The sequence below is a fragment of the Primulina tabacum genome, chromosome 10 (genome assembly GCF_025594145.1).
Source record: "Primulina tabacum isolate GXHZ01 chromosome 10, ASM2559414v2, whole genome shotgun sequence".
Taxonomy (NCBI): Eukaryota; Viridiplantae; Streptophyta; class Magnoliopsida; order Lamiales; family Gesneriaceae; genus Primulina; species Primulina tabacum.
This window is the reverse complement of record NC_134559.1, coordinates 2449553-2463864: the sequence shown is the minus strand read 5'-3', so window position 1 is coordinate 2463864 and position 14312 is coordinate 2449553. Positions and strand designations below refer to the sequence as shown.

Genomic DNA, 14312 nt, shown 5'->3' with positions numbered 1-14312 from the left:
CTCATCTTTGCTGCATTCTCTACTCGTTCACTTTGTTCTTGAAAGTTCTGCAAATTTATGTTATCAACAATTGTTGTCCTGCATTCTCTTGACTCGAAGTCGTTGTATCTTAAAGACGATTGTCGTTAACGTAAATCACTGTTATACGAACAATTTCGTCTAGCGGATAAAGGACTTATCCTTGCCTCGACTTACTGTTCATTGTTGGTGGACATCATTATCCCAGTGTCAAAGATCCAGAATAACTACAAATTCCAAATCAAATCTACTCAAATACTTGAGTCCAAATGCAATTTAAAAGATTTCAAATAATAGTACAAAATAGTGTTCTCTTGACCTCAACAAAATTTAAATTCGTCTGTTTATAAGAACTGTTTGCAAAAAAATATCATGGTCCTTTCTGAATAACTTACAGAAACCATATCAGTCCAAATAATTTTTCCTGGAAATTTTTCGAAATTTGGGTATGTTATGGACACCATTATAAACTTTCATTGAGATTTTGTCTCTCCTGTACATTTGTATAAAAGTGACATTAACATAGAGATGCTGCCACAAGAATGACTTATCTCTTCATAACTCAGCGCTTAAGCAAACCCATAACTCAAAACTGAAGATAAAAACACAGAGCATCCCGGCAGGCATCTGGAGACAGACAGATGTGAGTCGTTATAACTTGAAAAAGCTTGATTCTTGAATCTACAAATGGAGGTTGATGATGGGTTTTTTCTGGGTTCTTATCTCTTAGCAAAACCCGAAACTGGAGTAAAAGCAACTGCCTTTTAGCGCCTCCATTGCATTATTCTAACCACTGATTCTTCAGTTCTGTATGCTCCATACACCATAAAAAGTGGAAGATATTATCTCGAACTTTTTGTGAAGCTGATTGTAAACACTCGTGGGTTACTCTGCTACAGTTTTATGTCCTCCAACAATCGCGATTTGGCCGGTGGTGCGGTTCGTACGTGGAAGTGATATGAACAATTAGCCCATCGTTGAATGCAACGTGTCAATGTGGCTGATCCTGATTTTGGGGTTCTGTGCTTTAATGATTTGTGTGGCTCACAAATTACCACGAAATGTTATTAGAAAAGCTTTTGGTTACAGATGCTCTACTGTACGACATTTGTGTACATTTCACATGGAATGCTAGTACATCATGCATATAAGGTGCCAATCGCGTTCTAGTACCAAAAAAGTTCTCTTTTTTTTTTTTTAAAACAAGAAAAAGTACAAGGAGTTTTAAATCTTCTTGTTTGAATCACGTTAATTTAGCTTAGCAAATCATGGCACGGTCGCGCTGAAAGAAAAGTTTCCCTTCAGCGTAATCGACTTTGATGATTTGCTCATACGTAACAGTATATATATAAAAGCGAGATAATCGTAGATGATAATCTCATCCAACCACGTATCTGTATGACACAAAAAGTAGCTCAAAATTCTGCATAATGGTGAAATAACTACGTGCAAGAAGGATTTGTCCTCCACTATATATCCACAGTAGTACTCTCTACGTCACATATAATTGGATATATATTAAAGCATACACGAGACGCGAAGTTAATGAAATATCCATAAATCTTACCATGTATGGGCTACTACATCTTAGACTTAGACCCGCAAGAGGTTTCCAAAAAGCGTAGGACATAGTAGAGAACTACAATCAGAACTATTTCCGTGTGCCATCTAGAAAGAGACGGAGGAGTGAGAATTTGGAGAACAATGAAGAGCTCTTCTTTTTGCTTTTCATCACAAAATGTCGAAAAAATATTCAAGGCCCTGCCCGATTTCCCAGATTGAGATGCCGGCCCCCCAAGATAGAGCTAGTTGCAGACGTCGTGAGATGGACATAAGTGAAGGGTAGAATACAACATGCTTGACATTCTGATTATCAGAGTACACGGAGTAGTGTTCAGCACTGTTTTCCTCCCAGTGTATTTCTGGCTTGTGCTGTTCTAACAGAGATAGGTACTCTCTTCCAACAATCGGTCCACCGCCTAGACCTGCAGCGGAAAAAATATGAGATTTTAGGACATCTAGTGTCAAACTCTGCTGGAGCAATAGGTATTAAGAACGTACCTCCAGAAATGACAAAATCATTCCCATAAAAATTGATGCCAAGGAATATTTTTTTGGCTAATTTCTTATCAACAACACTAGCATCAAGAAGAAGTAGCAAGGTTGAGTGGATCCAATTTAAAGGTGCATTTGGACCTGGATTCTGTGGGCCGGAAAAGTCATATGTCATAAGAGAGAAACCATCTACAGATTCACTCAAGTACCGAAGATCTTCTGGTCCAAAATCATACTCCTTCAGCTCATTGGAACGAGGTGGACCAATAACATAAACTAGTTGCAAGCTCCAGTTTCTGCTCTGCTCCAAGCCAACAGAATGCATGGCTTGTCCAAGTTGCCTGACAAACTGTAGGGCCTGGATTTGTTAAAAGAAAACAGTCCCATCAGCACTAGTAAACATACTATCTTAAACGAGCTGGTTAAAACAAATTTAGAACAACTAGCAGTTTATCTTAAGCATACATCAAGCATCAAAATCAGACATTCAAACTAGGCAATGCCACAGGAAGCCCATCTTGGATCAGCTTTCACCATTAAATAACCTTGAAAATCTCACTTAAAAGTATTTCACTCAGTGGATCCAAACTGAGTGTGATGAATAAAATCGTGATATTAATTCAGTGACTTATAAGTGATTATTCAACAGGACAATAACTTTTTCAGTTGGAAAACTGAAAAGGACTTTCAACTGAAAGGACACAATGATTTATGGGAATAGAGGGAATAGAGTGAAAACATCACCAAAGGCAACACTAACATCTTACAAAGACAAAAGGAAAATGCCGCATCTTCACCGTCTTACCATGCTCCGCATGTCTGGATCATGCAAAACACCATAGGCAGCCCATGTTGACCATGACTCCAATACTATGCCATCAAATTCCATTTCCCTAGAAAATGACAAATATGGATATAAGACAGTGAGCATTGATGCAGAGAAGGCAGAATAAAGGAGAGGATTTACTTGCATTCAGTTATGATAAGATCAACAGCTCTATCTCTCTGCTTCTTCTTTTTCAGCAGATGCATGGGGATCGCTTCCAAAACTACCCTAGGTAAAACCTATTTCATAACAAAAGTCAAGAAAATAAGAAAAATCAGTAATATATTCAAGTGAATGAAAAAGATTCTGATTTCGGAAGACATCTGGAATCCAGCAGAGCAAACCTGAGCACTTCCACTGCTCCGGAGCTCCAAAATCCATTCTTTATCGACATTATGTCTTCCTTCCAAAACCAAATTTGTTCCTTGGCTGGCATCAGACAAAACTAGTTTCAAGAGAATTAGCATACGACATTAAAGTTCGCCTAGACATGGATAGCCGACATGTATTTTTGTAATAATACTGCCATAGGTAACAGAGAAGTATCATTTAGATGCAAGTAAAGCTATGGATACATAAAAACATATCGAAAACTAGAATTAAATCAAGAAGATGGAACTGCATGTTAGCATCTAACAGCAACTTTGAAGGTCAAGATGAGCTGAGTACCTCTTTAGTTCATACCACACAGGAGATAAATGAGTAAATTTATTGTTGTATTTCTTGGCCATCTCATACCCCTGTGAATTCCTGCAAAATTATTCAGTGTCAAAGATCAAGCTAAAAGCCAATGATTAGCAACCAAACGATATTTTCTTAGGAACTTCAATCGATATTCGTAAACAAGACGATACAAAGTCCATATGATGAAACAACATTAATAAAAAAGATCAAATACCATGGAGTAATGTAGGCCAGGACAGGATTTGTAAAATTCCGACGACCCGTATACTCCGAAGTCTTCATATTCTCCTGAAATATATAAATAATTTTTTTTAAAAAAACCCAACTTTAAATTTAAGGAAAATTAATACCACTGCCGATTAAAGATAAAATAACAACGAAAAATGGGAACAAAATGAGCATACAGCTAGCACTTGCAGATAATTCATTTCCGTAGTTACTAATCCATTCTGGTAAGCATACGGTAGCTCGGGGATTGTACTTTCTATCGTATTCGGAGAGTATCTTATAGCATAAAACATTAAGGAAATCGCAGGAAAAACCATGAAGAAGATAAACACAGCGCTACTGGTGAGCTTGCGATCGGGTTTAACTGGCGAGTCGGCTGAGTTTTCGGCTCGGATAACTCGGGTGAATTGCCTGTCGGCAATGGGACTCACTCGTCGTCCTCTCTTTTTAGCCATCTCCGCCGATCTTACTCCACCGCAAGTAACCGACGATGCACGGCTCACTTTAAAGTAAAGTCGCTATCTCGAGGACTCTCTGCGCCTCTTGGGCCTGATCAAGAAATTCCAATTCTTTGGGCCCGTATGGGAGATTGTTTTAGTTTGGATATATAGATTTAATATTTTATTTAATTTTTATTTTTATGTAAGTTTTTTTTTTTTTAAATAGTATATAATAAGTTGTAATGTTCGAAATAACGATAAATAAATAATATTTTTTATGGATGACCCAAATAAGAGATTCATGTCACAAAATACGATCCGTGTTACCGTCTCACACAAGTTTTTGCCTTCATTTCATTCCTTGAATTATATATGTTTGGTGATTCTATATATTTCAAATTCATTTTATTATTTGAATTACTTATGTTCGGTGAATCAATATATTTCAAATTCATTTTATACCTTAAATTATTTATGTATATTTGCCATAGTTAACCATCCTTGAAGGCTATTATGTATATTAAAGTGTCACCACAAGATTGAAGGCTACAATTCCAATTCATAAGCTACACACTCACACCAAACTCGATAGAAGCAAATACAGCCGATAACACAGGCTTTACGTACAAGTAGTTTTACATGGCATTTTCGGAGCCAACTCATAATAATCACTGCTCGATGGATTTGGTACGGACTGCCATTCTTTCTGAGACATCGGCCAAAGATTTGAGGTTGCAGTTGATTAAAGCATTCACGAAGTAACACGTCTCGTCCCCTGTGTTTCCATGGGGAACATCCACCACGAATGACTCTATCACCAGTGTTCCCAGTCTCCCATCGATCGTCTCCGGATGGACAGTAATTATCGACGAGTAATTCTGCAATATAAATATATATCTATTAAATTATCGACTATTAATTATTTACGGAAAGATAACATCATATTGTATTTATGGAAACCTTTAGCCTGTGGTCACCACCAACAAATTTGACTCCCAAAATATGTTCCTGGTCGTCGAGCAGCTCCAACCTCTCGGTGCTGGTCGTGGCCGGAAGTCCCGACTTCACGTTAACTTCTCTAACACTGCCAATCTCGATATCACCTTCCAATACTGTGCATCTGCTAACAAATGGCTTATACTCCTGTGGCTTGTCGAATCTTCTTACCAATGACCACACCTAAAAACCCCATTTTGTAAAAAATTATGGAAATATGAATGTGAAGGGATGAATTTCAGGAGTGTTCAAACAAGTGGAACGGAAAAATTCAACGATGCTCCGATCTGGGTACACACTAAAATAGCTCCAAATATATTATCTACAGTTTTGAGTTTGTAGCTAATTAAAACCAACTACAACTTTGAAGTCAAGTATATTATACTAAAATTTTAAAAAACAGTTACATTTTTTTTCCCATCCTTTTTTATAGCTTCTCGTGATTTTCAAATATTTTATAAAATTTATTGCTTTGAAATTAAGGAAGGAAATTCAAGAACAAGATTTATCGGGAAATTACACACACATATCCATAAAAAGCAGAGTAGGTCTCTTATGAGACGGTGTCACAAATCTTTATCTGTAAGACGGGTTAATCCTACCGATATTCACAATAAAAAGTAATACTCTTAACATAAAAAGTAATACTTTTTCATGGATGACTCAAATAACAGATCCGTCTCACAAAATACGATCCGTGAGACCGTCTCACACAAGTTTTTGTCTAAAAAACATATGCATCAAAAGAGTTTATATGCAAAATTTTAACTACAAATTCAAGAACGAGATTGGGTTTATTGATTTTCAAGGGATTTCATATACACTGCAGAGATTTATTGATTTTTCAATAGGTGATCTCAATTTTTAATTGTTAATAAAAAAGAAGGAGGGTGATATCTAGATAATTGGATTTTAATTCGCGGGATTAATTTATTGAAAATATACGAGGTTGAGGTTGTGCTTTTACTTCAATTTAGTTCGTCCAACCGAGTCAAAGAATTTGATCGTCTCAAATATAGAGAGCAACAAAGATTATCAAGAGAATGGAAACAAAATTAAGATTCTTGAAACCAATCAAATCTATACATACTCGTGATTCCATCGTCATAAAAAAAAAACTCGAGAAAAATTAATTAACTTCCAAAAAATGATCTGAGAAACCAATAAATCGAGAAACCTGATGAAAAATAGAACAGACTTGTGTATTCAGAGAAGCAAAACATGAGATCAATCACTTGAGAATTAAAGAGATTACAATGTTGAGGGGTGCTTTGATATGCTTGATGACAGAAGAAGAGCACTGGTTCTCCCTCGGACGATGGTGCCTGTGGTGTCTACATGTGTACTGCTCCGCCATTTTGCTGCCCTTTTCCTTCAGTAAACGATCAAGATTTTGATCTATAAACTCATTTATGAAAAATCCCAAAATAAGAATATCGTACTTTTCACTTAAAAAGACAGGTCCGGATCGATCGGAGAGATTGAAGATTAATTAAAGGGTACTGAGGTTTTTTTATAAACAATGAGAAGGAATCAATCTTTCATGCAAGTTGCGAGTGAACCTTTTTTTGTGTTGGGTGTGTGTATTTAATTCTTGCGGTGTCATTATCAAGACTCGCCGACCGACCCCTCCTGATAGACGACGTTAGGTCAATTCTAGACTCCACACTAATAAGCGTTACATTTATCGACGAAACTCTATCCGTCTGTTTTTAGCCGGAGAAATTATATTTTCAGTTATGTGATTTAAATATATATTTTTGATCATATAATTTATATATTATTTTATTATCGAAATGTTGACATGATATTAAATACGCCAACGATATTCGAGACTACAACGTCAACCATTTCCAACATCATATATCAATATTTATTTGAAAATTACTAAAATTCAAAAAAAAAATATCGACTAATATCGTGAATCATCCGTTTAAAAAAATTGAAAAACATGAAAATTACAATTTAAACATGAGTAGGTTTCTTGTGAGACAGTCTCACAGATCTTTATATGTGAGACGAGTCAGCCTTACTGATATTCACAATAAAAAGTAATACTCTTAGCATAAAAGATAATACTTTTCCATGGATGACCCAAATAAGAGATCCGTCTTATAAATACGACTCGTGAGACAATCTCAGGTAAGTTTTTGTCTTTAAACATTTGGGTGGATTGAATCTAGCTTTCATTATAAAACATCAACAAAAAGATTAAACTAGTCAAAATTTTGAAACAAATAAAATGTTACAAAATTACCGACTTGTTGAGGCACGCATTTCGATGATATTCTTGATACAATATTAAAGAAGGTCAAACTTATAAATTTTAAAATGAAATATTCATAAAATATAATTTTTTATTAATTATGACAGTTTAAAATATGCAGAGTTTTCTGGTAGCTCACTTCCTGTTTGTATTCTTATTTGCTGTCTATATCATGGCTCTTGCAGATGATGATTATCATAATTATATTTTATATGCATGGGACCCCAAAGTTTTTCCCAAAGTTGTTCCCTTTTCTGGTAATATGCATTATATATTTATTTTGTGAGACGATATCTCAAATTTTTATCTGTGAGACGAGTCAAAATCATCGATATTTACAATAAAAAGTAATACTTTTAGCATAAAAGTACTACTTTTTCATGGATGACCCAAATAAGAGATCCGTCTCACAAAATACGACCCGTGAGAGCGTCTCACACAAGTTTTTACAATATATAATATAATTGGAGTCCCCTTATTCCCATTGATTTTGGACACTTGTCGCTCTATATAACGAAGCTTTTGGCAAAATATACACCAATTACACCAACATGTGTGGCACCCTTGAAATTTAAGCCACAAGTAATGTATTGGAATAATATATGATTTATTGTCGGGAAGAATATCCTTTTGCTTCAATTAATATATGATAAAAAAATTATGTGAAACAGTATACGAGTCAATTTTGTGAGATATATATTTAATTTGAATCACTCATGAAAATATATTATTTTTTATGCCAAATATGAGCATAGTTGACCCATATCACAATATACATATTCTTAATATATTTATTTTTTACAAATTAAAAAATATTGTAACAAAGGAAAACATTATCACAATGACAAAATCGGAAGAAGTTAAAGAGGTAAAACTATTTTTTTTCAAAATAATATAAATTTTATTCGAGAAAAATGATGTCAATGTGAGTGAAGTGTTAGCGACCGAAATGTGAAATTGGTACAAAAAAAGTTATACCATATAATTTTTTTTAAAAAAAATTCGAGTTGGAATTAACCTAACTTTGGTTGGTAATTTGAGACTGATTTTTTATCCGTCGCTAATGCTCTTTTTCCTTATAGTGTTACAATAAATAGTTTTAAAGAAAATCAAAGTTTTACATTTATATCTGCACATTCACTTGGAACAGTCGAACTTTTTTGCTGATAGGAGGCAATACAAGGTGTACTCCACATTTTTGGAAGAAGGGTGAGGCGTTTTGGGTCGTATTTCAAGTAAGAAAGAACTTTCTTTCCACATGAATTACACAGAGCTACTCGATCTGCCCTGGTTTTGACCGCGGCTTTAATCTCTTTAACACCCTTGCAACAAAGTGGATTCAGGTCTTTGCATTGCAGGAAACTCCTGCATATCAAGAGCTCCCTATCGATCCCTTGACATGATGGAATAGAAATGACGGATCTTGAAATGATCAAGAAAAAGGATAGTAAAATAAAAATGTAATATATGCTTCATTTTATTTGCCTTGAGTTGTTGTATATGTGTGGAATGAGGGACGTGTTAAGGATTAAATCTTGTATGTATATAAGGTGTGTTGGATTAAGTTTGTTGAGTTGTTTGTGACAGACATTAGTAGAAAAATCGTTTTTTACTTCGCGTATTCAATGAAGTAATAAGGTAGTTAATTGCCGAAGTATATGGACGTGAAGTAATAGATGTATCTTTTACTTCGCATAATAACCGAAGTTGTATGTTTGAAAATACTGAAGTCTTTGGCCGGTTTTCGAAGGAAAACCGGTCCAGAATTGCACCGGTAGCGAAGTAAGAAATGTGTTTTACTTCATCAATTATTGTAAACAATGAAGTAATATATTATATAAAACTTCATCTTAATTATTATTTAGCGAAGTAGTTTATAATATTTTACTTCATTATTTACAATAATTGACGAAGTAATTCATCTGAAAGACTTCGTAGTTATGTATTTTGATGAGGTAATAGACACAAACAACTTCACAATTTATCCTATTTGTCGAAGTAAATATTATCTATAACTTCAGCATTTATCCTATTTGTTGAAGTATTTTAAAAAAGACTTCGCAATATATGACTTAATACACTAATATGATTAATATCCACGAATCCACAATTACATATTCATCAATCCACAAGTAACCCAAAAAATGTATCCACAAAACCAAAAGTATATCCAAAAATCCACAATGACAAACAAAATATTTATCCTTACATACACCATCCATCTAAGCACCTACATAATAGTAAACAAATTCACTACATTCACTTCTGACCTCGTCATATTGACATTGAGTGTAATATTGGTTCTTGATGCATCCTGCAAACTGAAATTTGAAAAAGAAAATATATTAAATTCTTCTATTGCAAATAAAAATTGACAGATATAAAATATATCAGTACTGGTAGAGGCATGTTTCATTTGAAAGTACGAACTTATTTCATTTGCATCTTGAAATAACACCGGATAAAAATTCATTACAGATTACCCCAATTGCATGAAGACAATTGCACTTACTAAACCAAAAACACACCCCATTTCTTGACAAGACAAGCCTTCATTTCTCACGACATTGCACACATATGTTCCTCATTCAAACCCACCAATATAACCTTAACCAGAAAAACAAAACAAACACCACCGCATCCAAAGCACACAAAATTTACACTTCCATACAGACGAATCAAAATTAGCTTAACTCAACCAATTCAACAACAAGACACAAGCAAAACAAGATTTTCACAAAATGGGAAGTGCCTGATTAATAAAAAATGCACCGAGGAGAAACTCGATCAAAATAATTATTAACAGAGTAGTAATCAAGTACCGTAACAAAAGAACCCTAACTTTTGTGCTAAAATAAACAGATACAGCAAATACTAACTAAATCCCGCAATTTATGCGGTCGAGAATGAGCTAACAAATCCAAAACCCAAAACCAACAAAAAGGCAAAAAACTCACATTTTAAGGTGAATCTTCAAAATTAAAACACATGGATACCTCAAACTATACAAGTATTTTCTATGTAGGGTTTCATTTTTCCAATCCCACATTCAGGAATTAAGTTTCTAACAAAATGTAAGCTTTTAAAATTTTATCACAAACAAAGAATGTGATAAGAAAATTAGTCTCAACCATCAATTGACATTTTTTGTGCATATATGTTACTACAAATGCTTTTGAGAATTTATTCAACATCAAAATTTCAGAATTGTAGGATTACACCCTCCCCCACCCCAAGTATTCGCTGGTAGATTAAGATTCATATTTTCAGTGAAAAGTTAAGTCTTCTTCAGTAGGCAAAGCTGATGTTGAAATTATAGTACTCAGTGAAACTTAAGTATCTATTTGCACAAACATGAAAATTTGAACAGAAGTTAAAAGGTGAGGAACCAGAAAGACAAATTCATTCTCACCTGCATCTTATTTTCATCTTTAGACTCCACAGTTATCTCAGCACTTTTTATTCGCACGTCGTTGTTGGAAGGATCTGTAATTGTTGCCTCTAATCCTGCAGAAAATCTGTAATTGTTGTTCTTTGGGTCCTTGTGTAATCTGATGATTTTGAGTTGTTTCTTGCTTGCTTATTTGATCTGGCCCGAGAAGATAGAGGTCCATTTGATGTGGAAGCACCAACTGCGATGGACTTCTTTGCATTGTCTCTATGAAATCGAGTAGTCATTGTGTCGACAACAGGGAAGCCACCATCATCTTTTTCAGCTCCTATCAGCTGAAAATCAGTGTCAATTTCAAGATTGGAGTGAGGAAAGTGCAACTTGGAGGTAACAAACTCGGTGACGTTGAAAGAAAGGGAAACACCACTGAGATAAACGGAGATGATTCCTGAGCGTACCTTCTCAAGTCGAACTTTGTCAGTAGAGCATGGCATACGCGAGTGATGAGTTCGCGTCACAGCCACAAATCTGAGCGACAAAATAACAAGTTCATTTAAAATTCAGAACAATACTGCCAATAATTTGCAGAATAGCCACACTATAAGATCAATCAACTTATGGGTAATTGTATTATTATGCATATCCCTACCACGGATCGTTTTCATAACAAATATAGAATTTCTACTAGGTTAATGCAGCGAAGTGTCAAATTACAAGACTAAATTGAAATAAGTGCACTCCATGGATGCAGCTAAACGATTACCAACATTGTGAGTTTATAATCACCCACTGATCACTACAACTTCATCCAACTGAAACAAACTTAGAGAATAAATAATAATCTACCCAATGAAGAAATAAACAGTCACTTGCTCTGCATAAGCCTGCACCACATTGTGGAACATTTTTTTTTGCCCACAAATCATACGAGATAAAATAATCTTTGGTGGCAAATGATCAGAATTTATTGATGAGATTCAATTTCTTCCTCTTTAATTGAGCTCAACCTTCAATGGAAAAAACATGAAGTTTAATATTTTACCTCTTCTTGCCAGATTCACTGCACAAACTTCCCAATCGGTATATTGAAGCTAGTCTTCGAACCTGTACAACTCAAAATCATCAGATAGCACAAGGACCCAAAGAACAATAAAACAAGAAAATCTGTAATTATTGCCTCATATATCTCACACCTGACTTTGTGGACCTGCAGAAAATTAGTGACCTTAAACTTGATAGTGCAGAATCAGTAAAGCATAGGTACATCTTCTTGGTGTTGATGGTTCGAAGCGAACGGCGGTGGTGTTGGTGGTTCGAAACGAACGGCGGTGAGTGGAACGGCGTGGTGTTAGGGTTAATTTTGAAGGAAAATGTGGATCGATCTAATGAGCTCGTCTCTGAAGGATATGTGAAATAATCGATATTAATCAGCGACGGTTTTTGAAAATCCGTCGCTAATAGCGACGGTTTGTTAACAAAGCGACCAAACCGTCGCTAATTAAATCGGCGACGGTTAAAAACCGTCGCTGATGAAATCGGCGATTAGACACCGTCGCTAAATGTTCCGTATAGTTTAGTTTTCCTTTGTTAATCTGCGCGGTTCATCAGCATGAACTTATTTTTCTAATTTTTTACTTCATCAACATTGATATGCCGAAGTAAAATATAATAAAAAAATATAGTGAAGCCCGTGTTTTTAAACATCCGAAGTAAAATATATTATTTTACTTCGCTTGTGTTATTACTGAAGTTATTGATAATGTATTACTTCGTAATTTATTATTGGCGAAGTAAAGCCTGCCGAAGTAAAATTCGATTTTTCTACTAGGTGAGATCTTCAACAACTTTTGAAAGTGTCATTTGCATGCAAATGTTTGTTCATCTAAGGTGAGTTGTTTTACGATAGTTGTTTCCATGATTTCCTGCTTAAAATGGCTACAAGGGATGAAAAAAAATCTAATTTTCGATATACCGATATTACCGTACCGTAAAAAAATTGAATTTTCGGTAACGTAGGGTAAAAATTCCGAATTTTTCGGTATGATAACGGTATGAAATTTGAAAATTTCGATATATACCAGAATATCGAAACAATAAATTTATAAAAGTTTCAAAATATATGATTTTTTTCGGTATAGGTATATGCTGATACCGTAGCAAAATCTCAGTATATCGTATAATTTCGATATAATATGCATGCTAAATATATTTATACCGAGAATTTCAGTACAATCAGTGTCGGTATAAAATTTTCTTATACCATAATTTTTTATACGATATATGACATATAATTTTCGATATGATACGGTGGAGTATATCACCCCACTACAAACTACATATAAATAAGTAAAATCCGAGAGGAAAAAATAAATTTTTAATTTTTCAGTGACAATAAAAGTTATATATTCCTTTTCATTTGCTATAAAATACTGTTTGGTTGTGTGTTTTCCCATATTCCAATAAAACGTCAACTCGAGCTGTGTATTCAATTAATTTAGAGTATATATATGTTGGGATATAATGGGTGTCGTGCATCGTACGTTAAAATATACTATCTTCATAAATAGGTCAATTAATTCACAATATTGATGGGAATCTAAAGCGTTCTGCCGAAAGTAACGAGATGTTATTACTATTAGAGATGTTATTACTATTGAGTGTGTTTGGTTGATGTGATTAAATAAAGATAGATGAACAATCATATACTTATTAATGTTTGTAGGGATGTAAACGAACCAAACTGTTCGTGAGCTATTCGAAGCTCGATTCGATAAAAGCTCGTTTGAGCTCGTTTAATTAGGCTCGTTAAGATAAACAAACCAAACTCAAGCTTTACAGTATTCGGCTCGTTAGCTTGTGAACATGTTCGTTGGTAAGTTCATGAGTAATCTTTTAGATGAAAAATAATAGTTTTGATATTTGATTTATTGATTTTGCATATTATTTATGAAATATATAGAAAAATCTATTAAATTTATTTATTATAATAAAATTACAAATTTTAATAAGAATAATATATTTTTTTTAAATATATAATTTACTTTTTAATTAATTTAATGAAAATTTAAATTTATAATTCATATTTATTAAGCTTGTTTAGGCTCGATAAAGGCTTGAATAAGCTCGTGGGCCATGCATATATTCGTTAAATAAAGCTCGAGCTCGGCTCGATGATAAACGAACCAAGCTCAAACATTCAAGAGTTCGGCTCGGATCGACTCGATTACATCCCTAAATGTTTGGTTAAAATTTTAAGATATATTAATAATCATTTTGACCCGGTTTAAGACCTAATTTTATGATTAAATATTTGATTATTAATCTAACAAATTAAGTAGGATAAGTTATCAACACACCACAAATTACATTTTTATCCTCTTATATCTTATGAAGATAAATATTTATTAA

The 14312-nt window shown here is 34.1% G+C and overlaps 2 protein-coding genes and 1 long non-coding RNA gene across 3 annotated transcripts; all 3 read right to left on the bottom strand.

Moving 5' to 3' along the window:
- Positions 1–1504: 1504 nt before the first annotated feature.
- On the bottom strand, positions 1505–4399 carry LOC142505673 (uncharacterized). The gene is made up of 8 exons (XM_075618757.1): positions 3988–4399; positions 3798–3871; positions 3569–3649; positions 3244–3328; positions 3041–3138; positions 2879–2966; positions 2080–2431; positions 1505–2003 (listed from the first exon to the last, which is right to left on the bottom strand). Exons 1-8 carry the CDS (start codon positions 4264–4266, stop codon positions 1750–1752), a joined length of 1311 nt encoding a protein of 436 aa, XP_075474872.1. The 5' UTR covers positions 4267–4399; the 3' UTR covers positions 1505–1749.
- Positions 4400–4742: 343 nt separating this feature from the next.
- LOC142506133 (abscisic acid receptor PYL9-like) lies at positions 4743–6798 on the bottom strand. Its single transcript, XM_075619288.1, has 3 exons — positions 6503–6798; positions 5212–5430; positions 4743–5129 (listed from the first exon to the last, which is right to left on the bottom strand). Exons 1-3 carry the CDS (start codon positions 6602–6604, stop codon positions 4920–4922), a joined length of 531 nt encoding a protein of 176 aa, XP_075475403.1. The 5' UTR covers positions 6605–6798; the 3' UTR covers positions 4743–4919.
- A 4213-nt stretch (positions 6799–11011) lies between these two features.
- On the bottom strand, positions 11012–12054 carry LOC142505812 (uncharacterized). The gene is made up of 3 exons (XR_012804503.1): positions 11947–12054; positions 11363–11432; positions 11012–11239 (listed from the first exon to the last, which is right to left on the bottom strand). It is a non-coding gene; the product is annotated as an uncharacterized LOC142505812 (long non-coding RNA).
- Between the last annotated feature and the right edge of the window lie 2258 nt (positions 12055–14312).